Source organism: Zonotrichia leucophrys, chromosome 17 (assembly GCF_028769735.1).
Source record: "Zonotrichia leucophrys gambelii isolate GWCS_2022_RI chromosome 17, RI_Zleu_2.0, whole genome shotgun sequence".
In the NCBI taxonomy this organism is placed as follows: domain Eukaryota; kingdom Metazoa; phylum Chordata; class Aves; order Passeriformes; family Passerellidae; genus Zonotrichia; species Zonotrichia leucophrys.
Window position 1 is genome coordinate 2,643,887 of NC_088186.1, and position 25,713 is coordinate 2,669,599.

Sequence of the window (25,713 nt, forward strand, 5' to 3'; positions counted from 1 at the left end):
GCGAGCACAGAGAGGGTCTTCCTTCCCCAGCTCCATTAGCACTCGGAAACTTTCCAAAATAGCCATTCCGGGCTAATTATTCCAGTCTGGAAGTGGATTGAGCTCAAGCGGAAAAAGGCACTCTTATTCTGGAATATGAGCATCCGCACAGGGGCCTCTGCTCAAACAGTTGCTTTGGAAGAGCTATTTTGGTGAAGCACAAAGTATATAAAGCCCCCGGATGAACTCTGCTCCTCGGGCATCGCTGCCCAATGTCTTCCCTAAAGCACAACCAGAGGGTTTTGCCTCTCCCAGATGGGAAATCCAGGCACCACTCATTTAGGGTGGACTGCCCCATGCCCTGCCCTCCCCTCCGTACCTGGCAGGCAGGTGCAGTCGTAGGTGGTGTCCCCGATCTGGCGGCAGGTGCCCCCGTTCTGGCAGGGCGAGGGGTTGCAGGGCACGTAGAGGTGCTCGCAGTTCTGCCCCGTGTAGGCTGGCTTGCAGGAGCACTGGTAGGTGCCCACCTCGTTGGTGCAGCTGCCCCCGTTCTTGCAGACGGGCGGCGAGATGTTGCACTCGTTGACGTCCTGCTTGCAGTTGGCGCCGTGGAAGCCGGCGGTGCAGCGGCAGATGTAGTGCGCCTCGAAGGGCACGCACTGGCCCCCGTTGGCACACGGGTTGGAGGCACAGGGGTCGGCCTGCTGGCAGGTTTTGCCTGGGGAGGGCAGGGAGGCAGGGTGAGGATGCAAACAGCAGCTCAGCTTTGGTGGCAGTGATCTTCGCTGGGGTGCAGACATGGATCTGGGACTGGTTGTGCCTGATCGCCCCACCTCGGACCACCACTGTGCAGTAGGGTCGCAGTTCCCTCAGCTGCCATCCACCCATCCTAAAAAGCTTTGCAGATCACCCTCCCCACCTCCCCAAAGCCAAACTCAGAGGCAGCTCTCAACCCCTGTGGCAGCTCTTGGTGGCAGTGATCTACACTGGGATGCAGACCTGGATCTGGGATTGGTTGTACCTGATCCCCCTCAAACCACCACCTCTCAGATCTGGGACTGGTTGTACCTGATCTCCCCACTGTGCAGTAGGGTTGCAGTTCCCTCAACTGCCACCCCCAACCAGCTTTGCAGACCACCCTGCCCACCTCCCCAAAGCCAAAATCACAGGTAGCTCTGCACCCCTGTGGCAGCTCTTGGTCTACAACCAGTCTCAGACCTGAATCTGGGACTGGTTGTACCTGATCCCCTCACTGTGCAGTAGGGTCACAATTCCCTCAGCTGCCACCCACCCACCCCCAACCAGCTCTGCAGCCCTGGGGCAGCTCTTGGTGCCAGTGATCTACACCGGGGTGGAGACCTGGATCTGGGATTGGTTGTACCTGATGCCCCTACCTCAAATCGCCATCCCCCAGATCTGGGACTGATCCCTGCACTCCGCAGTAGGTCGCACTCCTCAACTGCGATCCCTCAAACCACCACCTTCAGATCTGGACTGGTTGTACCTGATCTCCCACTGTGCAGTAGGGTCGCAGTTCCTTCAACTGCCACCCCCAACCATCTTTGCAGACCACCTTCCCCACCTCCCCAAAGCCAAACTCAGGGGCAGCTCTCCCCCCCTCCCCTGGGGTGGCAGCCCACCCCTCCCTGCCCAGCCGTGCCCCCAGGTGCCCCCTGACCTGACCATCCGGGCGGGCAGCGGCACTTGTACTCGCTGAGGGTGAGCAGGTCGCAGGTGCCGCCGTTGCGGCAGGGGCTGCTGAGGCAGGCGTTGTCGCGGGGCGTCAGGCACAGCTCGTCGGTGAAGCCCAGGCGGCAGGCGCAGCTGTAATCCACCGTGCTGCCGCGCACCAGCGCCGTGCAGGTGCCCGCGTTCTTGCAGGGGGAGCTCAGGCACGGGTTGGGCAGCTGGCACCGCTCGCCCACGTAGGCACCGCTGCACCTGGCAGGGGTGAGGTGAGATGCTGTCAGTGGGATGGCTCTGAATGCCCCAAGGGCACCGTGAGCCCCCGGGACCGGCCCAGCCACATCCAGGCTCTGCCCTGGCTGCTCCGGGCTGGGAAGGGGAGGATGAAAGGTGCAGGGAACAAAGGCGGCCCCCATGGAGGGGCCTGTGCTGACTTGCAGAACCGCAGCCATCCTGCGCCTCATCTCCCTCCCCTCCCTGCTCAACGGGGAAACCGAGGCACAAGGGATGAGAGGAGCATCCCCATACCCACACCAAATCCACAGGGACAGCCCTGCTCCCTGCCCACGCTGGAGTTTCTGCTGCACCAGGGTTATTTTTATCCTCTCTCCCTCCCTCCTAAATCACTCAAACACAATTACGCAGGGGCTCAGCACTGGCTGGCAACAGGTGGGACACGTTCCTGCTCCTCCGAGTCAGCTGAGAGCTTCCCCAAAGGCAAACCCTGCACAAGGAGGGTGAGAGGCTCTGGCTGGTGCCTCCCTCTGCGTGGGGGCCCTGAGAGAAGAGCCCCTGATGCCACCACCCGCTTCACCATCTGTCACCACTGGCCACCTGGGCTGGAGCTGGCACCAGAGATGTGCCCTGAGTGCAAACCCCACCAGCCATCCTGGTGGGCCTGGGCAGGATGTGTGGCTGGCAGGACCCTGCAGAGTGGGCAGGATGAGGATGAGGAGCAAAGCTGTGCACCTGACACAAAAAAAGGCACAAATCCCCCTGCTTGGGGGTAAGGCAACCCCAGCTGGAGGTGAGGCAACCCCAGGTGGGGAAGGTGACGCCACCTGAGGTCCCCAGGGTGCTGTGGCAGGTCAGGCTCAGGGCACCACGAGCTCACACCTGTTGCCATCAGAGCTGGTGGGACGTCGCATTCCTGAGTCTCCTGCGAGCAGGGGGGTCCCAGAGGATGCTGCAGAGCACAGCAGTCACCTGCAACCCCCAAAACCAGCCCGTGGGGCTCCTCTGGTGAGGCACAACCAGCAATCCCCACCCTCAGCCACCCCAGCCCGGAGCCACAGCGCTCTGCCGGCGGCACGACCACGTTCCAGCCCCGCTCCCCCTCTCCTCCTACTTTTTTTTTTTTTCCCTTCTTTTTTTTTTTTTTTTTTTTTTAACCCAATTCTGATTTCATTGTCGGGGATTGTGTGAGAATTTGTCAGGATTCGGAGACATTTTGAGTTAATGAGACGGCATTATCCAGGCCAAATGAAAAAGAAAATGTGTATAATAATAAATCAGGGCATCTGCTCGGCACACAAAGGGCGGCGGGGAGCAGGTGTGCATCCTAATGAGGCTCAGCAGCTGCCGGCGCCCGCGGACGCACGGACGGACGGACGGACGGACGGTGCCCGGCTCGCCGGCGGCTCCGCGGCCGCTTCTGGGTGGCTGCGCGGGGAATGCGGAGCTCTGGGGCCGCCTGAGAAGGGCCCTTTGTGCGGGACAGGGACGGGAACAGGAGCAGGCACAGGCACGCCGCTGGGCTGTGCAGTCAGCTGGGAAAAGCGCCGATGTGCCGCCCCGCACACGCTTTATTTCTTAAATCAATCCCCCCGCGATGTGCGGGGATGGAGGAGAGAGGAGCGGCACGGGAGGGTGCGATGGGAGGGAAAGGAGGGGGAAAGGGAATGAAGAGAGGGGGGGGAAAAAGGGGAATGAGGAGAGGGGGAAGAAAAGGGGGGAAAAAGGGGGGAAAAAAGGGGGAAAAAAGGGGGGAAAAAGGGGGGAAAAGGGGGAATGAGGAGAGGGGAAAGAAAAGGGCAATAAGGAGAGTGGGGAAAAAAAAGGGGAATGAGGAGAGGGGGAAGAAAGGGGAATGAGGAGAGCAGGGAAAAAAAGGGGGGGAAAGGGGGAAAAAGGGGGGAAGAAAGGGGAATGAGGAGAGGGGAAAAAGGGGGGGAAAGGGGAAAAAGGGGGAAAAAGGGGAAAAAGGGGGGAAAAAGGGGAATGAGAGGGGGAAGAGAAGGGGAATGAGAAGAGCAGGGAAAAAAGGGGAATGAGGAGAGTGGGGGAAAAATGGGGAATAAGGAGAGGGCGAAGAAAAGAGGGGAATGAGGAGGGGGGAATAAAGGTGGGATAAGGAGGAGGAAAAAAAAGTTTATGCTGGACAAAGAGGTGCGGTGGCAATGCGGGAAGCGCTGGACACGATGGTGCCACCACGGGACACGGACACGGTGATGCTGCAGGACCAGAGGGGATGCTCAGGGACCAGAGGGGATGCTCGGCATGCCAGGACAAGGCAGGAGGCCAGCAGGGCTCTCTGGAATTGGGGTTCTTGTGCTATGAGGTCGGGGAGAGGGGCACACAGCCCAGCGCCCTCCCACTGAATTAATTTTCAGACTGATTCCAATTCCAGCACAGGCAAGTGGGGTTTGAACACAAGGATGGGAAACCGAAGTAAATCCCAGCCTGAGCCCGGGCGTGGTTATTAGCCAGGAGGTTAATTGGTGATGGGAAGAACCCTGAGGGACAGGGAAGGCCCTGCCTGAAGGCACAGGGCAGGTTGGGGGCAGTGGCAGTGCCCGGATTGGGGTCGGTGGCAGTGCCCGGGTTGGGGACAGTGGCACTGCCTGGGTTGGGGACAGTGGCACTGCCTGGGTTGGGGTCGGTGGCAGTGCCCGGGTTGGGGACAGTGGCACTGCCTGGGTTGGGGACAGTGGCACTGCCTGGGTTGGGGACAGTGGCACTGCCCAGGATGGGGTCGGTGGCAGTGCCCAGGCTGGGGACAGTGGCATTGCCCGGGTTGGGGACAGTGGCAGTGCCCGGGTTGGGGACAGTGGCAGTGCCCGGGTTGGGGACAGTGGCAGTGCCCGGGTTGGGGACAGTGGCAGTGCCCGGGTTGGGGACAGTGGCAGTGCCCAGGTTGGGGTCGGTGGCAGTGCCCGGGTTGGGGTCATGCACTGCCTGGATTGGGGACAGTGGCAGTGCCCGGGTTGGGGACAGTGGCAGTGCCCAGGTTGGGGACAGTGGCAGTGCCCGGGTTGGGGACAGTGGCAGTGCCCAGGTTGGGGGCTGCCTCACTCCTGGCTGAGCTGCTCAGGGGCTTTCCAGGCTTGTGCTTCAGGAAACCCCTCAAATTTCATGGAGTTCATAGATTATTTTTAAATTAACTTCTATTTGTTTAAGAGCTGATTCATGGTCACAATCAGCTCCAGGAGTGAGGAGGGTGCAGCAGATGGCAGGGAAGAGTTCAGCCTGGAAGGGCTGAGATGGGCACAGTTGGGCCATCAAGTCCAGGGTACACTCACACTCCGTATCTCTCCTCCCAAAAGGGGCATTCCCAGCAAATCTTCAGGAAAAATCCCCACAGCACGGGCACCTTCCAATCCAGCAGTCACTGCTCTGACCCAGGGAGGAGTTTCTGTCATTCCACATGGGGCTGTGCAGCACAGACCCTCTGATGTGCCCAGCAACTCCCAGCCTCACACACCCATTGCTCACACAGCTCCCAGCACAGGAACCTCCCAAATCTCTCCACGGTTTCTGAATCATCTTGGTTTCTTTGTGCCCAGGACATCCTCCTCCCTCTCCACACCACTCCTGCAACAGCAGCTCTGGGACAAGCAGGGCAGAGCACATTCCCAGCTGTGGATGGAGCCACCACAGGATGAATTTCACTGTTCCCTCCTCTCACAGGTCCCAGAGCTCACTCTCAGACAGACTGGAGCTGCATTTCAAAGCCCAGCGACCTCAGCAGATTCAGGGAGTCCTGGCTGCAGAGCAAAGCCTGGAGACAAGTCTCACATGCAAAGCAAGAGATCAAACACCAGGTGAAGAACCAGGGCAACCCAAGCTGTAGTTATTCTCCAACTTCTCCAGGTCTGGAAAGGCTGGATTCAGCAGAGCTAAGTTCAGCTCCCAGCTTTGCTACAACCACCTATTTCTCCAGGGACTAAAAACCTCTCCTAAAGCTCAGCCCAAGGAGCTGAGCTTCATTTTCTGTAAAAGACACGAGGTGGTGTCAGGTGAGCAGACGGGGAGGATGCGACGTCCCCGCGGGCTCAGCCAGGTGAAGATCACCCTGTGGTTTTTCCTTTGGCATTTCCCAAGCCAGGGCTACCCAAAGCAAACCCCGAGCAGCTCATGGAAATTAGCATAGGAGACATTAAAGCTCGGCTTTAATTACAGCTGTACCTGCTGGCAGAGGACAGGGCGGGTGCTGCAGGATCAAAACAGCTCAGGAGGGCCATTAGGAAGCAGCTTGGAGGCACTGAAATGTGGCCAAGCTGCCCGGGGTCCTGAGGAGCCTCTGTGAAAGCCTCAGCCAGGCTGGTGTGGTCACAGTCCCAGCTCCAGGCATGACAAGCACCCCGTTCCCAAACCAGGCAGGAATGGCTAAAAATACCCCAGTGTCTCCCTCATTGTTTCCATTCACTCATTAGCGTGCTGAGGAGGCATCAAAGGCTCCATTTTAGCCACTGATGGAAGTTAACAGCATCCCAGTCCTAATCTCCATCCCTGTGATGGCCAATCTCTGCTCCAACACACAATTTCCCCTCTCCCAGCACCATTCCAGCAGAAAATCTCACACCTCTGCACTTCTGGGGTGTGTTCTGGGAGCAGGCAGGACAGGGGACGGCAGCCAGTTCCCAGCCCTGTGCATGAGGGTGCTCCTTGCAGGGTGAGCACACTGATTTACACTGCCCTGGGTGTCTGGGGCTGGCCATCCCAGTGGCTTTTGTTGTTTCTGGGGGTCAGGCAGAGGCTGGGAGCTGGATTCCCACAGCACCAGGCTGGGATGTGTCTTCCCCCTCGGAATGAGCATCCGAGTGCAAACTGTGGCGAGGGGGGACAAGATTAATAATGCGCTGAGCTGCTGGCCATAAATCTGCATGATTCATGGCCAGAGTGAAGGGTGATGGAGAAGGCCTTGTCCAAGGTCAGACAGCAGTCCCTGGGGACAGCCTGGGAACAGCAGCAGCAGCCCTGAATTCCCACTCTGCTCCCAGCACCAAGCCTGGGCCAAATCTGGATCTGCTCAGCACGGCCACGTGCATTTGTTGTGTCTGCTGCACATCCTTGAGTTACAACCAGAGGCCCAACACTGCAGCTATTCCAGTGGCTCCAGGAGAGCTCAGCAGATCAGAAAATCCAAAGAGTGAGCTTGAATGAATGAGCTGCAGGAGTATCACAGCCAGCTGCTGCCTCAGCTCTGCTCCACACCTCTGCTCACTAACACAGCTCCCAGCATCTCTGCAGAGCTGGGGTGCCCATCCCAGCCCCCCAGCCTGTGTTTTCTGCTCTGGGTGCTCCCTGTGAGTGGCTCTGGCGCTGCCAGCCCTCTGCTGGCTCTCTGGTGCTCAAGGCTTTTGCTCCAAGCCACCAGCAACAGGTTTTGTCGGTGCGCAGCAATGCGGGCACTGAAAGCATCCCGAGGCAGATGTTTCTGTGACCCCTGACCCAAGACTAATGCTTTCCTCTGTGACTGAGCTGCCATCTGCCACAGGCAGCACAGATGACACCCAGCCAGCACAGCTCCTGCATGGCAGCACGGGGGCTTTGTTCAAATCGGGATGTACAGCCCAAGCTGTGTCCCAGGGCTGTCCTGGATGTGGCATCACCCCCCCAGCTCACACCATCACTGCCCTCCTGCAGGTTCTCCTAAGGAATGCTGAGACTGTGGCTGGAGGTAAAACCCACTCTGGGCTTACAATGCACAAAATATCCCAACAAACAAAGTGGAAACCAGGTGTAAATTGGAGATGCACAGGCTGTCCCCCATGCCCATCCTTTGGAGGGGGAGGTTCAAGGGACAGCAGGAGGGGGCAGGGGGCTGCTGGGGACCCCCATCCTGGCCCCACATCCAGGCTGCCTCTTATCTGCTCTGCTATCACCCAACCTCTTCCTCACCCTCAGCTGCTGGAGGCACCAACGGCTGTGGTTGCTCTCCCCAGGGTCTGAGCAGCGTGGGAAAGCTGAGCAGGGCAGGCTCAGGTCTTTACTCCAGCACCATTTTGGGGGCATTTGAGACCAATGGGACCAGGAGACTCCCTGGTGCTGGGTGCAGGGTCTCCCACCATGGGGAGAAGCCCCCATCCAACAGGCTGGGCTGGGGGATGCCATTCTCTGCTCCCAGAGCCTCAGGCAGAGCCACCCCAGCACAGAGAAGGTTCAGGAGCACAACTGTGACCTTGAGTGGTGCAGAGGGTCCCCCCGTGGGACCTTCACACCCCCAGAGCCCTGTGCAGCAGCAAATGTGCTGTGTGACCTGGGGGGGGGCTGTGCCAGCGTGCTCGGGACCCCGTGGAGTGGAGGACACTCAGATTTCACGTGTTTGCAGGCAACAGCTGAGGGAAGGAGACCCAGCCTGCAGGAGAGCCCGCACGGGAGCCCAGAGGCAGTGCAGGCTGCCCCAGGTGCAGAGCAGGGACACAGCCCTGCAGCTCTCGGGGTAACCGTCACCCCCGGGCTGGCATGGGCAACCACAGCCCCACAGCCTCCCCTGAGCCCCACAGCTGCACAGCCCAGGCAGCCACACACAGGAGCCACCTTTCCAGTTGTGCCAGTGGCTCCCTGCCTGGCACAGCCTGGCGGCAGCACCCCGGCTGAAGTCACACCCTTTCCTGTAAGACACGTCTGCTCACTGCCAGCCCAGGGAGCCCTGAGCTCCCCTGGCTGCAGCCTGACCAGAGAAAAGGCCAGTGCTTGGGGATATGAGAGGAGAAACCTGCTTCTCACTCCAGCTTATTCCATTCATTCTCGTTCCACCGCCTCCCCAAGGATCCCTCCCGTGATGCACGGAGCAACAGGTGCATTCTGTGGTCTCCAGGATGGCTTCCTGCCCTGCAAACAGCCTGCTGGCACAGGAGCACACTCTGGAGCCAGGGGAAGGCAGGAAAACAATCCTGCTGGGGAGTCAGAGCTCAGCACCCTGCCCTCTGCCCCATCCTCCTCGCCTGGCATCACCAGGGGCACACGGATGGAAAATGGTGCAGGGAGATGAGGAATACTTCTGGGTGCTGCCCTGACCTCCCTGCAGCCCATGGGGCTGTGAATGCTCCCTGTTCCCAGGGGCTGGGGGGCTGCTTGAGCCCCCTCTGGCTCCACACCTCACCTGCAGCTTTGCTTGGTGGTTCCTGGCACCAAAGGCTTCACCAGAACTGCCAGGAGAGCCATGGCATGAAGGCAGAGCTGCCCTCACCCATGTGGGGCTGGTAACAAACCAAAGGCTTCACCACAGCTGCCAGGAGAGCCAGGGCACGAAGGCAGAGCTGCCCTCACCCATGTGGGGCTGGTAACAAACCAAAGGCTTCACCACAGCTGCCAGGAGAGCCAAGGCACGAAGGCAGAGCTGCCCTCACCCCTGTGGGGCAGCCAGACTGGCTAAAGCACCCCAAAGCTGCCCTGGCACCAGCACAGCCCCACAGAAACCTCCACAGCAGCCACGATGGAGCTCCCAGTACCAAAACCCAGCTCAACACATAAGTGGTGGTTTTTTAAGAAGTCTCATCCAGGTCCTGCTTTATTAAACACTCTGGGACACCAGCCTGGGAAAAAAGCAGAGTTTCACACAGGGAGGTGGTTGGCAAAGCAGCAGGTTACTCCAAGTGACATCAGGTTAATAAAGCAAGAGCAGATCTCCATTCTTGTTTAATTAAAAAAGCAAACTGCAATCCCAAGTCTTTGATGTGTTTTTTTTTTTCTTTCTCTTGTTCTATTTCATTTTTGACCTAGCCCAAGTCATCTAATTGAGATTTTAAGATCCAGACTTTCATCTGGAGAGAAACTAAAGGAATTCCCAAAGCTGGATATACTCGTGGACAGGAGTGGGGAAAAAACATGCTAGAGCCCTGTTCCTCCTCTGAAGGAAAAAAATGCCTTTGTTTCTTAAGCAGACATTAGTCAGGACAGTTTGGGAATCAAAGTTCCCATTGTAATGAAAAACAATATAATCCCATTACTAAGCAGAGTGGCCAGGCCATTCAGGGGTGGTAACTGGCTACCTGGGAAGGAGCTGCCTTTCAATGCAGCTTCATTCACAACAAACATGAAAGATGTCGAAGGAAGAGCCCAAGACAAAACTCGCCCCATTCCCACCCTCAACAATGGCTGCTGTGAAATATTTGTTTTCCCCAGTGGATGTGTTTTATATCCTCTGCCGGTGCAAGGCTGCACAGCCCCATTGTTTGTGGGAGCCTGGCTCGCTCTGCTCACCCTGCTCCTGCATTTATGGGGTGACCATGGAGGATGGATCCCCAGGGAACACAGCCTGGGCTGGGGCTGGCACACGGTCCCAGCACCCACCTGTGTGACACTGCTGGGGCAGGACCCCCAAGGAGCACCCACGGTGCCCACCAGACACTGGAATGGCCACCCAGCCCCTGTGGCATCTGACAACACCCCCTGAAACTGCTCCCTGCTTCTGCCCTCTGAAAATGTGATATTCTTCAAGCCAGCAGAAGAAAAGTCAGAATTCGGGGGAGATGAGGAATTTCTACCTCCACAGGCTGCCTGCCAGCCCAGCACTGCCTGAGCTCACTCTTCCCTCACCACCCTTTTGGGGTAACTGCAGGTTTTACCCCACTCTGGACCAGCACTGGCTGCCCATGCAGGTTGAATTCACAGTGCAGTGCTCTCAGAGCTCTGGCACACACACAGCCCAGTGTTAGAATCTCACTCAGTGATGATGGACTCCCTCTTTTCTCCCCTTTCCCCCCTCAAACCAAGCTTTGGCTAAACACCACGCTGCCCCAGAGCCAAATATGGAAAACTCCCACTCGTGACCCCACCATCCCACTCATCTAATCCTGAACTTCAAACCCACGATTAGGATCTGAACAGCCACCAAAAGTTTAAACAAGCTAAATTTAGCCCTGATATTTATAAACAGGGAGGAGAGGGGGGTTCTGCAGAGCACACGGGTGCCCCGTGGCACAAAGCCAACCCAAAGCCAAAGAAATTCCTGCTGGGGATGGGATGGGGAATGGGAAGAGGTGGCAATGGCCAGACAGGGATGGCTCCAGCTCCCCTCAACCTCACAGCCATGGAGCTGCTGGTCTCCCTTTGCAAGCAAAACCCCCAGAAATAGTTATTAACAACAAAACTCTTGCCCACTTGGGAACCATGCGCGTAAGGAGCCGAGAGCGGATGGGTATCAGCTCCTGGGATCTGCACCCCGGGATTTCTGCTGAGTTTAACCAAGGAAACAGCAGCGAGGGAGGGAAGCCTGCGCCTCCTCTGACACCTTTTGCCGGCAGAAATCCCTGTGTCAACATGACGCCCTCGCCGAGGGAGCGGGACAATGGTGGCGGCTCTGCCCTCCGGCCGCAGCCCGCATTCCTGCCCCCCTCCCCTGGAAACCCCCCTTTTGTGGGGAGCAGCAGGCCCTGTGAAAGGGCCGTCTGTCGCCCTGCCTTTTGACTTGCAGGTCTGTGTCTAACATTTTAATAGGGGCTGGGGGCCGGGGACAGCCCCTCCCCATCCCTGCTGCTCCCCCTTGGGTCACTCTCCCAGCCCGCCCCAAAGCGTCCCAGAGGACGGGCACATTCCTCCACCTGCTCCAGAGGAGCCAGCCCATGGCTTCACCAGCCAGGAGAGCCCTTGGGAGGGTCTCATCCTGCTCCCCTCAAGCAGGGATGCTCCAGCAGGGTAGGGACATGCTCTCCTCCATGGCTGCAGAAAATTCCTTAAAATAAACCACGGGACACTCACAAATGCTCCATCCCCAGGCAGTGATGCCAGCAGGGAGTGTGTGGCCCTTGAGGTCCCCATCACCCTGCTGACAAAGCCAAAAGCCATCCCTCCAAGCAGGGATGTTCCAGCAGGATGGGAGTGCTGGGGACATGCTCTCCTCCATGGCTGCTCATTCACAGCACAAAATTCCTTAAAATAAACCACGGGACACTCACAAATGCTCCATCCCTTGGCAGTGATGCCAGCAGGGAGTGTGTGGCCCTTGAGGTCTCCATCATTCTGCTAACAAAGCCAAAATCCACAGTGCCAAGGGCTCTTTGCCCTGCTCCTCTTGGGGATAGGTGTGGCAGCATCACACCACACCACAGAGGATGAGGAGGGACTGGCACCAGGATGCCAAACTCAGTCCTGACAACAGATCCTGCACAGCCCAGAGGGTAAACCAAGCTGGCACTGCCACTCTCAGCCATGGTGAGTTTAAACCAAAGGCTGGCACAGGTTGCCCACCCGTGGGTGCCCCTGCGGCTCCCAGCCCACCTGCCTGCAGGGTGCCCCTTCTATTAAATAAGGGCAGCGTTATAGCATCATTAAAACTTAATAAATCCATTTCCCATATAAATACCATTAAATCCAGGTTTTGGGGAAGGGAATTAGGGTGAAAACTTGTTAAAAGAAAATTACTTCGGCGCAAATAAATTTTTGCAACTTGACTGAGCATGAAAGTTTCCCATTAAAATGCGACTCGGCTCCCTTTGCTGGAAATGTGCAAGAGCCTAATAACCATGGCCTAAACATTAACTGTTTAACTGGCTTTTCCAATATTAACTCCAGGCTGCCATGGGGGAAGGGGAGGACGTGACGGGTGAGAGCTTAAAGCAGACATTAATTACTGCAGTGTGAGGGAGGCACACCCTGTGCTCACCAGCATCCTGCTCCCATGGCACACACTGGGGTTTTGGGTTTGTTCTGTGCAGGGCCAGGAGTTGGACTCAATGTCCTTGTGGGTCCTCTCCAGCTCTGGGATTCCCAACAGAACTGGGAATCCAGAAGCACAGCATGAATTCTGCTGCATGTGAGGTTGGTAGGCATGGACTCAATGATCATGGTAAGCTCCTTCCAACTGAAAATATTCTTTTTGGGGGCAGAGCTCCCCATATAGCCCAGCCAAAGATCTCTCCCCCATCCCCAGCACCTCACAAAGGTTTTATTCCTGCATCTCTCACACCCAGCACTGCATTTACCAATGGGAACCTCCAGCACCAGAGAAGCTGTGGCTGCCCCTGGATCCCTGTAGGTGTCCCAGGCCAGGCTGGACAGGGTTTGGAGCAGCCTGGGCCAGTGGAAGGTGTCCCTGCCCATGATAGGGGGTGGAACAAGATTTTTAAGGTCCTTTCCAACACAAACTATTCCACAGTTCCATGGTCACCCTTTTAACCATCAGCAAATTGCTTGAGATATCTGGAACCCCAACACCATCCTGTGCCACAGACCTGCCCATGGGGAGGTGACAGGAGAGGACCTGACCCACCAGATGCGCACGAGAAGAAGGCAGAGTCCAGATGTGGGTGTCCAGGTGTGAACAGGCACCATCACACCTGGCCAGATGCACAAGGTGTTAAACCCTGGGGAGTTCCCAGGTGGGCACCTCTAACTGTCCTGCCATGGTCTGGAGTCGCTGGCACCAGCAGGGTGCTGCAAAGACCTCCCAGCATCACCCACAGGAGCCCTGCTATAAAATCCAGCCAGCAGGGCCTGACCCTCACCCCTCTCTGCTCCTGGGTGCCTCCATGCCCAGAGACCCAAGAAATCAAAAATCCAGCATTTCCCTTGACACCAGAGCAGACTTATTCCAGAACTCTGGCTGCAGCAAATCCAGGCTCATGAGGGCACCCTGCAGCAAGGCAGCACCAGGGACCGAAGGGATTTGGGCACAGCTGCTGGCATGGGGGGATGCAGCACCACCCTTCAGGCTCAGCACCACGCACCAGGGGCATGTAATGAGATGAAAACACCATTGGGAAGAAACTGGAACCACCCCAAACCATCACTTCTCCAGACTGCCGATCTTTCTAACTCTGAACACAAAGCAGAGCTGCAGGGTAGCCCAGCTTGGGGAGAGGTGAGTGAGCAGCCCAAGTGCCCCTTGGTGCTGCCCCATCCCAGGCAGCAGGAGGAGCCTGGCAGCTCCTCAAGGATGCTGCACACAGCCCTGAGTGCAGCAGGGGACCCTGAACACCTTCTTGACCAGCAGGACTCAGCCAAGACCCCATACCAGCTCTGCTTTACCAGCGGGGTTTGAGTTCCATCCCAGAGGCTCTTCCCCTCTGCAGCCCCAACAGATGGTGCAAAACCTTCACCTGGCAGCACGTCAACCATAGAGAAGTCTCCATCCAGATCCAGAGCTCACCAGCTCTCCCTAAGTGCACCCTGGGGCTACTCCCTCGTTAAACACGCTGATGCTCTATAAAATTCACATTCCGCTCATGTACACACGCTGCCACCACTTGGGACACCAACCAACACGAGCAAAACAAGGGTCACCACACCTCCAGGCCTGGAAAAAGCAGGTTAATTTCCAAACAATGTTATTTTAAAACTTGCTAACTGCCTCCTGATGATGTTGTCCGAGCCCTTAATTGGTGAATAGCCTGGTCTAGCAGTGACTTATACGTGTCACCCTCGTGCTACATACAATAAACCATAACAGCCTGGGAGGTGAGGTATCAGCTGGAACAAATGCACGTGGTGTGGCTGCCAGCAGGAAGGAGGACAGCGAGTCAGGTGTTGAGATGGAGGAGATTTTGGTGGAATAAAACATACCCACACCATGGAGTGAGTGACCTCCAGCCCTAGGGAGCAGAGCCCCGTGTGCTGCTTCACACCACGAGACCAGGGAGATTGAAGATGCCCCTGCTCACTGCAGAGGACCTTTAAAGGTCCTTTCTGAGCCAAACCATTCAGTGAGCACACAGCTTGAGTGCCTGGTGGGGAACAGCCCCACTCATGAGAGGTGATGAGCACCACTGTGAGTTCCTGACCCCCTCTGCATCACCCCATCTCTCCTGCTCCTCTCTGGGCTGTGGGACCTGCTGAGATATCTCCTCTCAAACACTTCCCATGCAGAACAACCCTCTGGCCACCACAGAGACAAACCAAGCAAAAAACCTCAGCCCAAGCAATAAAACCCCAAGGACACAGAACAGAAGTGAGTGGGACCTCCTGAGACAACTGATAACCATGGAGACACCTTGCAGGGACCAGAGACACAAACAGATTCTCTCAGACAAGAGCTAAAACCCCCACTGCTGCCCCAATGACCTCAGCAGCTGGGCTTCAGTTTCTATTCCACTGGAATCCACAACAGGTGACACTCTGGTATTTTTAATCTCCCCTCTTACCCATTTCCACCTTGTTCTTTCCGAGAATGAGATCAGACTCCAAAGAGCCAGCAAGAGTTCTCAACATGGCTGAATCACTGCTCCTCTACTTCTTTAAGAGCTTCCTCTGGTTGATTGTTCAACACTCCACCCTCTTCCTCCCCAGCACCGAGACTGCATTTTTTCTTTGTTATTATTTCATGGAAATAACGTTGGGTTAAAGCACATGAGAAAAACCAAACCAGAAGGAAACTTCCGCCCTTTACAATGAGATAACAATGACTGAGCAGTTGAATAACTTGAAGGGCACAGAAACTCGCGGGGCTCACATCACTCCTCTGCCTTCCTGGTTGTCTCCTCAAAGAGTTTTGAGCTAAAATAATCACCTCTTCCCGCCATGGCCCCCTTCAGAATGTTTCTTCCCATGTTTCTGGCCCGCTGCCCATGGAAGCTGGTGGTGGCAACGGGCACCAGCTCAGGAGCCACTGCCCTGGCTGAACGACAACGCTGTGCTGATTCATAAACAGAGGAAGTACTTTAGCAAACTGACTTTTCCCCCTTTTCAGCACAAGCCCAGTGATTAATTTAACTTATTCTCTCCCTCCACCATCTCCTTTGCTTCTCTGAGCAAGAGGAGAGCCCAGGCACGGCTCCTCTGGCTTTAATGGTGAGAGGCTGGTGGGGCAGGGCTGGAAGCTCAGCCCTCTTTCAATGCCATCTGCTTTTAACTAGCAGAGCAAGGGAGGTCCTGGGAATAAATGTCACATGGCACAGGGAGCTAAAATCAGCCCGGCTCATTTGCAGGGATGCCAGTCAAAACTGGGGTTATCCAACAGTCTAATTAGGAGCTATCACTAGAAGTCAAAAACGACCTCTTGGAAAAACCTTCTCATTTAGTCTGGGAAAATGCCTTAGTCCAAGGCAAGGGCCTTTTCTGGAATGCCACAGCTCCCCAGCACCACGGAACCTCCCACCAAGCCCTGCAGCAGCCACCAACTCCAGCCTGGACCTTTTACAGCTCCAGCTCTGGGACAAAAACACCCAGAGCCTTCAGCTGGGGTCTGTGCAAGACCCACAAACCTGCTGCTGCTGCTCTGCCTGCACTGAAACACCCGGATAGCCCTGCCAAGATGGAGAGCAGCTCCAAAGGAGCCTAATCAGGGTGCTTCTGTCTCAAGCCCTCCAATCCAACGCTTGGTCCCTCCATTCAATTAAAGCCCTGCGTGCCCTGCACCGCCTGGCAAAGGGACAAGCAAGATAAGGCACCTGGAGCTTTACAAACTATCTCTGTACAATAATAAAAAGCAGAGAGAGCTCCTGGTCTTGCACTGGCAGTTTCCTTTCCGTAGCAGGGCTGATAACCCGGGGTTGGAGTTATCAGAGCTGGCTCCACGTAACCCAACGAGCTCTGTCCCGCCACAAGTGCTGGGACACTCGTCCTCTGGAGCAGCATCCCCCTCGTACACTATTTATTTCACTCCACTTTCTAATTGGATTTGTGGGGGCAGCACAAAGGGGCTTTATGGCCAAACTTTGTTAAGTGCCAGGCCGAGCAGAGATGTGGCCAGCAGCCAAAATGGTGCATTTCACGCAGGCGCCAAGGGGCAGTGCCAAGCTTTTCTGTGTCTGCTATCTTGCGCTCTTGGCTCTGCTTTGTTTAAGAAGCTTGCAAGCAAAGCTCCTCGTCAAGAGATATTCAAACAAAGTGAAAAAACCGGGATTTTTGCGAGTTGCTATCAGGTAACTTGGGAAGTTGCACCTCCTTCAGTCTGGCTGTACCTCCAGTATCTGCCCCCATCGCCCTGCACGGGACAAGAGCTTTCACACAGCCAGAGCACACACCTTGTGCTGCTGCAAAAATAACTCACACACGCTCACAAGGCATCTGCAGCCAAGAGAGAAGTGGTTATTCACAGCCAGCAACCAAGAACTTCTTTAAAGTTAACTTTTTCTCTTAAAAAAAAAAAAAAACCCAACCCACCCCGAGCCTACTTTGGAGGCTTCTCCAAATAGAGCTCGCACACATCAGATCTAATTAGATTCCATCACCATCTGCACATGAAATGTAAATCAGGAGTTGCAGAGACTTAAGAAAAAAAGGAAAGAATGACCACAAGGAAAAGGAGGGGTGTAAGGTTGGGGAGGGGGTGGAGGGTTGGGCATTCTGGGAAGCCATACATGATTAGTCACACAGCATTAATCTGCCTCCCTTAACAATAGCTGCCGAATTTCGACCGAATCCCAGCTGTCGCTCTTTGAATGAAAGAAAACAAGATTTAGAGCGTCAAGCGTTGGTAAGGGCTTCTGTGCAAAAAAAAGTGGCGTGCATTCATTAGTGCCTCACAAAGGGACCCAGCCTTTGTCCATTAAATTGCTCATGTGCCTGATTGATTTGCTGATTTATTTGCACCAAAGGGTTGGGGGGCTCAGCTTGGAGAAGGGGGCGGGAGGTGCCCGGCTACTGGGCAGAGTAACGGCACCCAGGCGGATTTGCAAAAAAGCAACACACATTGTCAAGGGAAACTGCCATTCAACAGGTTGGGATTGGAAATGCCTTCAGGTTCCTCCGCCGAGGACTTCCTCTTTGGAAATTTGGGGTGGGTGGGAACGTCTCCCCGCCTGCTCGCAGCTCAGGCCGTGTTCAACAGGCAGAGGGGAAATCTGGCCGGAAAACAGAGCCTTGCCCATTCACATTTCTTTTATGGAATAGTTTTAAAAAGGGAGCTGGAGTCTTATTCATTTCTCTTGGTTATTGTTCCCTGGGAGCCTGGAGTGAATCGGCCATCGCTGCGGTGGGTCGGTTGGTCCTTCAAAGAGTCCCAACGCTTTACACATCCGTTCCCCCACAATCAGCTTGGAGAAAGAGCCAGTCTGGGTGCCAGGTCCCACCAGGAACGCCAGCCTAGACCACAGCTTGGCACCAGCACTGGCAGGGCTGCAGGAGGAGGTGCCCTGCTCCCCTGGCGATGCCTCATCGGCCCATGGACACCACTGGGGCAGCCCCAGCAGCCAGAGCCATGCCATGGAACCTCTCCTGAGTGTTTATTGGAGGTGCACCGGTCACCCTAGTGTGCAAGGGACTGAAAGGCAACGCTTCAGGGCCAGGAGGGAGTAGCTGGAAAACAGACAGACAGACAGCCTCCCTCCCCGCCCGACGGTCCAAGGAGCGCCGCAGGCTGGCCCTACCTCCTGCTCCATCAGCAGGGCAGTCTGCATAGGCTAACACCAGCAAAACATGGCCCTTTGCCCATGTTTTTCCACCCAGCCAGGAACAAAGCCCGATCCTGCCAAACTCGCGGTGACTCCTACACAAGCAGGTTATTCTTGCCACTCAAGGAAAGAAAACGCATCTTGCCCTATTAAATCCAGAGCCTTCAAAGCAAAGTCAACATGAATGTCAATAACTTTGGTCGGGGGACATGAAAATCCTCTGGCTGTTCCATACTTACTGGCACACCTCCGTCCCGTTGGGAAAAGTTTCACACTTGCCCCCGTTGAGGCAGGATTCGGCAAGCTGCGAGCACCGTAAACCTGCAAACAGAGGGACAGCATTAGCCACAGCTCAGGGCCCTGGTGGCAGCAGGGGGGCTGCATCCCCTGGTGTCACCTGGGCTGGGGACAGGCTCGCTGAGACCCCCAGACCCCCTGTGCCTGCACAGCCTGGTGAGGAGGGGTCCAGCACACAGCAGCCCTCGCCCGCAGGGTGATGGATGGGGCAGGGACTGTGCGGCCCCTGCGCTGAGAGGCTCACCTAAAAATAAACCCAGGGTGGGTTTGAGGGTAGGCTGTGCCTGCTCCTCCAGCAGGAGGACTGACAGAGAGAAACCCCAGATCAGGCCCTTGACTGACAAATGCCATTTGGGAAAAAACATCCAGCTCGGGGCCCATTAAGTTAGCACGAGCTCGGTAACGAAATGAGTCGCCCGTCATAACTTGCTATGAGTAAAGGTTTCATTGTCTGGCCCTCAGAGCCAAATTCTGCAGAGTTACCACAGCAACTCGCTGAAAGTACCAGAATCGCTTCCGATTTCCACCCCGGCTCGCTCTTCCCCTTCTCTACCCGCTCGCTCTTCACGGTAACTGGTTCTGCGACACGCGTGTGCAGCCGGGCCGGTTTCACATTGAGCGACTGCAGCTCCGCACCGCCACCTCCACAAGCCAGATCCTGCCCTGGATGGGTGCCGAGCCCACCGGGTCACCCTGCTGGGGCTCCGTGTCCCACGGCACACGGGCCGGGCTGCTGGGGACCGCTCCGGCCGGGCACAACTTTCTGCAAACTTCACCTCCCACGGCTCCCAGCCCCGCTGTGGGAGCAGCACCGCTGCCTTCGCTCCCCCAAATCCTCTCAGGTCTCTCCAGAGGGGGCTGCTAGCTCGTCCTGGGGCAGGGGGGCACTACAGGGTCCGGACCCCCGGGATGGGCTGCTCCCCGCTCCGTCCCGCACCCCCGGCCGCTTTCGGGGCTCTTTCCCCGTGCCCCGACCCGCTGCCCCCGACGGTCGCGCAGCGCTTTGAGGCGAAGCACCCGGACCCGCCCCGGAGGGGGGGCCCCGGGGGGCCCCGACTTTCAAGAAACAGGAAACCGAGAAAAATTTGCAAAACGGCCAAAAGCTCTCGCAGAACAGCAGCAGGAGCGCGGCCGCCCTGCGCGCCCCTCCGCCGGGACGAGCCCCGGCACCGAGCTCCGCTCCCCCCGACGGCAGCGAGAGCCGCTCCCGCGGCAGCCCCGGGCACCCAGCTCCTGCTCCCGGTGGCCCCGAGCGCCTCCTTCGGGGCACCGCGCCCCGGCCCCGCCGCGCTCCCCCGCGCCGTCCCGGCTCCGGCTCCCCGAGCTCCGGCCACCCCCGCGGGGCTCGGCCCCGCTCTCCCAACCCGGTTCCGGTCCGGTTGTCCCGCTGGCAACGCGCTCCGGTTCTCCCGCAAGAGCCGAGCCCGGTCCCGGCGCATCCCGCGGCACCGAGCCCCGGTTCCCACGCGGACCCCCCCGAGGGCGCCGCGCTCCGGTCCCGCCGCAAAGCCGAGTCCTGGTACCCACGGGAACCTCAAGGCCCGGACCCCCCGACGGCGCCGGGCTCCGGTGCCCGCCGTGCCCCGCTGGGCTCCGGTGCCCGCCGCTCCCGGCCCCGCTCCCGGCAAACTTCCTGCGGGGCGGCCGGTGCGGGGCCCGCGGCGGCGGCGGCCCTCACCTCGCGTCAGGGCGGGCAGCAGGAGCACCAGGAGGCCGGGCGCCAGGAGCCGCTCCATCCCGCTCTGCTCCCGCCGCTCACAGCCGCATAGATCCGCGGGGCCTCGGCCGAGCCGAGCCGAGCCGGTGCCGGTGCGTGTGCGGGTCCGCGCCGCCCCGCCGGGAGCCCCAAACACAGCGCGCCCGAGAGCAGCGACTCCAAACGCGGCGCCTCCCGCGGCTGCTCAGCCCCGGCGGGCCGGGCCGGGCGGCGGGGGGCGGGACGGGACGGTGCGGGGCGGGCCGGGCGCCACGGGACGGGAGGGGATGGGACGGGACGGGCGAGACGCTCCTCCCTGCCCAGCCCGGGGGGCCGCCGCTGGGAACCCCCTGCCCGCCACCGAGGGTCCCCGAGTGGGGCTGCGGGGTCCGGGCACACCCTACGGGCAGCCCCGGGGCAGCCGCGTCCCTCTGTGCGGCCGCCGGACACCCCCGGTGCAGCCCCCCGCATGCAGACACGGATGCACCGAGTGCAGCTCCTTCTCCCCGTGCAGCCTCCCCCTGCAGTCCCCCAAACCCCGCAGGGCAGCCCCCCATTCCCGGTGCAGCTCCAGCGCAGCTCTCACGTGCAGGCGCTACAGAGCCCCAGCGCAGCTCTGCACACCTGCATGCAGCCCCCCAAAGCAGCCCCGCATTTCCCCAGTGCAGCTCCGGACGCCCCCAGTTCAGCCCCCACCCCAGTATTGATGCAGACCTCTCCCATGCACACCCTACATAATCCCAATGTAGCTCCTCCATGGTCCCGGTGCAGCTCCTGCGCAGCTTCCCCAGTGCAGTTCCTGCACAGTTTCCCCAGTGCAGACCCCCAGTCCCTTCAGCTGCAGCAGCCACTGAGTGACCACCAGAGACCCCAAGACCACCCTGACCCACGGTGCGTCCGTGCAAGGACATGGGGCACACAAACCACAGCAATGGAGTGGCTGTACTGGGGGCCCAGGGCACGCACTGACCACCCCTGGGTGCTGGGCATGCAGTGTGGGGCTCCCCTTCTGACCCCACCGGGACTCAGGTGTGTGCAGGTTTCCCACCCAGCTCCCCCGCAGGTGCCGGCAGCTCGGTCGGATGTTGTTTGTTTTGTGCTGTGAACTCATGAACTCCCACAGGCAGAGCCTGGCCAGCCCCGTGCGCTGCCGCATCCACAAATAAACAAACACTCTGGGAGAAACGGGGAAGCCAAACCCATGGGCAGCCCCACAAACCCCATGTGTGTGCAGGTTCCTGTTAGAGCAGCGGTGACAGGGGGTCCCCATGCCCTCATCCCCAGAGCCCCACTCCTGCCCCAGCTGCCACTGGGCCACAGTCAAGCTTGAAAAAGCAAAAAAGCCAAGCTGGAATGCCCCACCTGAAATCCACCCAGGCCTTTGGCCCAGGACAGGCTGAAGCCCTTAACCCAGCGTTTGTGGGTGTCTCCTGCAAGCAGTGGCTGCACGGGGTGCTCAGGGCTGTACCCACAGAGCACCCCTGATGGGAACAGCCTGCAAGAGAGTGCTTAAAAATGATGGTTCCTCATGAGCTCTGCTCAGCAAGGCTGCAGTGCCTGCAAAAGTGGGGAGCAAAAACTCAGTGTGGAGAGTTTGGGGCACCAGCTCTTCCAGGGATGTGGGTACCTAAATCCCATTGGACTCTTGTGTCTATCTCAAGGCTGTTGGAGGCTGTGAATGGTTCTTTTACAGCTCCCAAACATGAGGATATGAAGGCAAGGCTGCCAGCCTCTGGCTGAAAGCTTGGGAAAGAGGAAGGGGAAGGAGGATCAGCAATGGGTTAATGGGAAGGAGGTGACACTGTGGTCATCTGTGTCTCTCATCTCAGGGTACCTCTCCAGCAGCCCCCGGGCTCATCCCATCCCATCCCATGCCAGCCCTGCTGTTATCCCACTGCTTCCTGTTGTAAACTATTTCCAGAGCAAGTGTGAAACAATTAAACAAACCGAAGGGCAGAGTCTGCTCACCAGATCAAAGGCGTGAGCCCTGCAGCGGTACCTCGCTCCCGCGGCTCCCTCCTTCCCTGCTCCTCCTGCCTTCCCCACTCTGGGCTCTAAAGCAGTGCCCTGGCTGGGGCTGGGGACCCAGAGCCCTGTGTGGAGCTCGGTGCCATGGTGCCACGGTGCCACTCAGGGTCCAGGTGCCACTGGTAGCTCGAGCCCTGAACAGTTCTAGAATGTAAGTGCTGTTCTATCCTCCCTGCAGGCACAAATATGGTGACAACTGGGCAGTGGGATGTGACCCCAGCTGTGCCACCACAACCTTGCCACCATCCTCAGCCTCATCTGAAAGTGTGAGGACAGCCTGAGGTTCCTCCACTTGGCCATCCTTGGAGATGGAGACTCTGTGCTCTTTCTCCATCTCCCCCTTTCCCCCTCTCTGTCAGAGCCCCCGGAGCAGGGAGCACCTCAGCTCTGCTGCCTGGAAATACCGGCGAAGCTTTGCCCGGGCTTGTTCTCCATGTGCAGAAAGCACCGTGCACTCAGCTCAGCTGTGCTCTGGGACTTGATCCTGAGACTTGGGAGAGACCCCCTGCCCCTCTGGACCACCATGGGCATGCTTGGGGACACGGGGCTGTCAGGGTGCCACATGCCAGGGGACACAGGGCTGTCAGGGTGCCATGCCTGTGCCATCTGGGGATGCGGAGGTGGTGATGCTGAGGGATGTGCAGGGTGCTGGAGACACTGCACAACCCTGTATCTCAGGAGGTGCTGGGCTGGAAGGGCACATGAGAAGCCTGCAAACCCTGGCCCTGGGTTTGCTCCGTGCCTGGAAGGGTCTGTGTGGTGTCCACAGTGCAAACACAGCCAGACCGGGCGTGCGGCCGCGCAGCCGCGGCGCCTCGTCCCCCGAGCACAGCAGGTCAAATACATCTATTTATTGCCATCACCCCGGGGCTCTGTGACCCTGCAGCTCTGGGGCTCTGCTTGGGGACAAGGCTCTGCTGGGAGGGAGCTAAAAGGGTGCTCTGTGGTTTCCCATGGAAGCCTGAACACGAGGATGGCTCCTCCAGCCAGGCGCTGCTACGAGATGTCCCGGTTTAATCTGGTTCCATCCTTCCCCTGGTACTGAGGGATCTGCTGCAAGATCCTCGTGGGGAACCTCCTCAGGTTTCCTTCTCCCAGACGCCTCCTCCAGAGACTCCTACCAGCAAAAGTAAAAAAGGGAGGAAGGAAGAAGTCAGCGCCCAGCATAAATCTTTTTGCAATAAGAGGTGAATAAGACATAAATCCAAAGAAACTTTTTCTTTTGAGTGGTCTTCAGGGGTTAAAAATAATGGGATTTTAGGTCCTTTTAAAAATAGTGTTTGTAAAAGGCTTTAATAGAAACCTTGGCAACCGTCCATGTGATTAGTGATTTAAAAACATGAAACCTCCACACATGTTTAAAAGTTTTAATAAGTTAAAATTAAATGAGTGAAACTCTGGGAATATTTTTTTGTTACTGCAAGCTAAGAAAATCATGTCCGTTAAGCAAAACTTAATACAAATATAAACAGGTAATGCACATCTGTAAATTATTTTCATGTCTCCAGGGGCTGGAAAAAAACCTAAGTGAGACCAGCATTCTTATATATATTTTGCCTTGACAGCTCAGGAAAAAATTTGCCAAAAACCAGAGTTAGAGCACTGGGCTGGCGTGGGAAAGTTGGTTTAGTGAGAAATTTGCCCGAGGCTATTTAAATAAAAACAGGCGTTTTTCTTTAATGGCAAATGCCTGTTAAATACAACCAAGGCGGCTTCCAATCGCCTGAGTAACTTGTGTGCCTATTCCTTCTTGACACTTTCATCTCTTTATCATCACAATCAATATTTTGCTCTTATACCTTTGGTGCAATAAAAATAAGACTGATAAGGCAGACATCAAACTGGATCTCTCCTGCTTTCCCCACCGTGCTTGGCTTGGCATTGCTCTGCCTCCTGGATTTTGGAGCAGCACGGAGGGTTAGCCCTCCTCATGCTGGTACATGCACCCCCACCCTCCCTCATCCTCTGAAAAAAACTAATTTTTAGTAATTAAGTGTGAATCAAAGCAGGTAGAGCATCCTGGAAAGTCTGAGCAGATCAAAATGCACTGGTCATGGAGTCTGTGAGGTAAAACTACCCCCAAACTTCTGCTAATGGGATTAAGGCATGATTCTCTGGGGCACCAGAGGAAAGAGGCTGGATTTGCAAGAATTGCCTAAATCCTGATTTGTTTTTATCTTATCTTTCTTAAAGAGCTGAGTGGAGGATTGTGCTTGGATAGTCACAGGTTAAATCACACCGAGCGCCATCCCTCTGCCACAGCGCTCTGGCATCACATGCTCATGGAGGATGACTTTCCTACCTTCCTCCTGCCAGTGCAGTGGGATTTGGTCCCATCAGGATGTCCAGGGCTGGGATGGGACAAAGGACAATCAGTCCTTGCTGCCATGGGCAGGGATTGGTGCCATGTGTGTCCCTGCCCTGGCACAGCTCCTGTGCCAGGCTTGGCACCCGCCGAGTTTCCCTCCTCACGGGCTGCTGAAACTGGTTTTAATTGCAGGGTTGCTCCTGGCCATCATTTCTCAGTGTGTAAAGTCATCTCAGGAACTCTCACCCAGGGATTAGTGACAGGCGGGAGGACGTCCCTGAGGAGCAGTTTTGCCCTCACCGTTTGTACCTGGGTGAAAGGTGCTGCTGGGGAATTGCGCTATAAAATCTGTGCCATGTTTAAAATAAAATGTCTTTATGGGCTGTGAGGGGAGAGCAGGTGCTGGGCAGGCATTGCTCAGCCTGGCCCTGGCCCCTTGGTCCCTGTGCTGTTCCTATCCACCTCCATAAAACAACTGAAACATTCTGTGTTGTGTAAACAGAGCCTGCTGGGGTTTATGGGGCTGCGAGTGACAATGTGCGTGTCCCCAGGTCCGTCCCAGCCACATGGGCTGCTGGAAATGCAGCTCTCCCTGTCCTTTGGTGCATGTCCCTGTTCCCTCCATGCTTGTTCATGCCTCTGTCTGCACCCTGGTGCTGCAGACTCTGCATGTCCCTCTGCTGTCCCTCGATTCCTCAGGGTGTCACAGACGCCCAGCTTGGAGATGGGGACAGCTCTGCACACCACAGAGGGGATGTAGGGGGTGACCCCGACTCTCTGGAGTGCAGACCCCAGCCCAGCTTTGTCCTGGTCCTGGGAACATGTGGGACAAATACAAATGTGGAACACATTTGTATTTCATGTGCATCTTCCTTCAAGGCCATCTCTTCTTTGCTTTTTCTTCCATTCCTCCTTTTCCTGCCGAGGCAGTTTTCATCACCTCAGCAAGTAAATTGCTCACCGGAGTTTGTGCAAAGGCCAGGATCAAACCTCCCGTGATATCTCCATTAAATAATCGAAAACCATCGCTCACAGCAGTGAAAACCAAGCGTGATTCTCTGTGCACAAGCCTGGGCATGAACCTGATACTGGATTTCTGGACTGTGGTGCAACGCCAAGCTCATCCAAGTCACGCTGGCATCCCTGCAGTTTCACCCTCTCTGTGCTGCTGGGATCTGCCTCTCCCAGGGCTCATGCTCAAGAAAAACGTCATGCCATGTGGACAC

At 57.0% G+C, this 25,713-nt stretch overlaps 1 protein-coding gene across 2 annotated transcripts in view; it reads right to left on the reverse strand.

The window, feature by feature from the left end:
- NOTCH1 (notch receptor 1) overlaps window positions 1-20,333 on the reverse strand; it is a 43,218-nt gene extending 22,885 nt beyond the window's left edge. For both annotated transcript variants that reach the window (XM_064727523.1, XM_064727522.1), the window contains exons 1-4: window positions 20,134-20,333; window positions 18,398-18,479; window positions 1,658-1,920; window positions 359-697 (exon numbers count right to left, since the gene is read on the reverse strand). In XM_064727523.1, the coding sequence (XP_064583593.1) occupies window positions 359-697; window positions 1,658-1,920; window positions 18,398-18,479; window positions 20,134-20,191 (742 nt within the window). In that variant the 5' untranslated portion in view covers window positions 20,192-20,333. The remainder of the gene's footprint in view (window positions 1-358; window positions 698-1,657; window positions 1,921-18,397; window positions 18,480-20,133) is intronic.
- Between the last annotated feature and the right edge of the window lie 5,380 nt (window positions 20,334-25,713).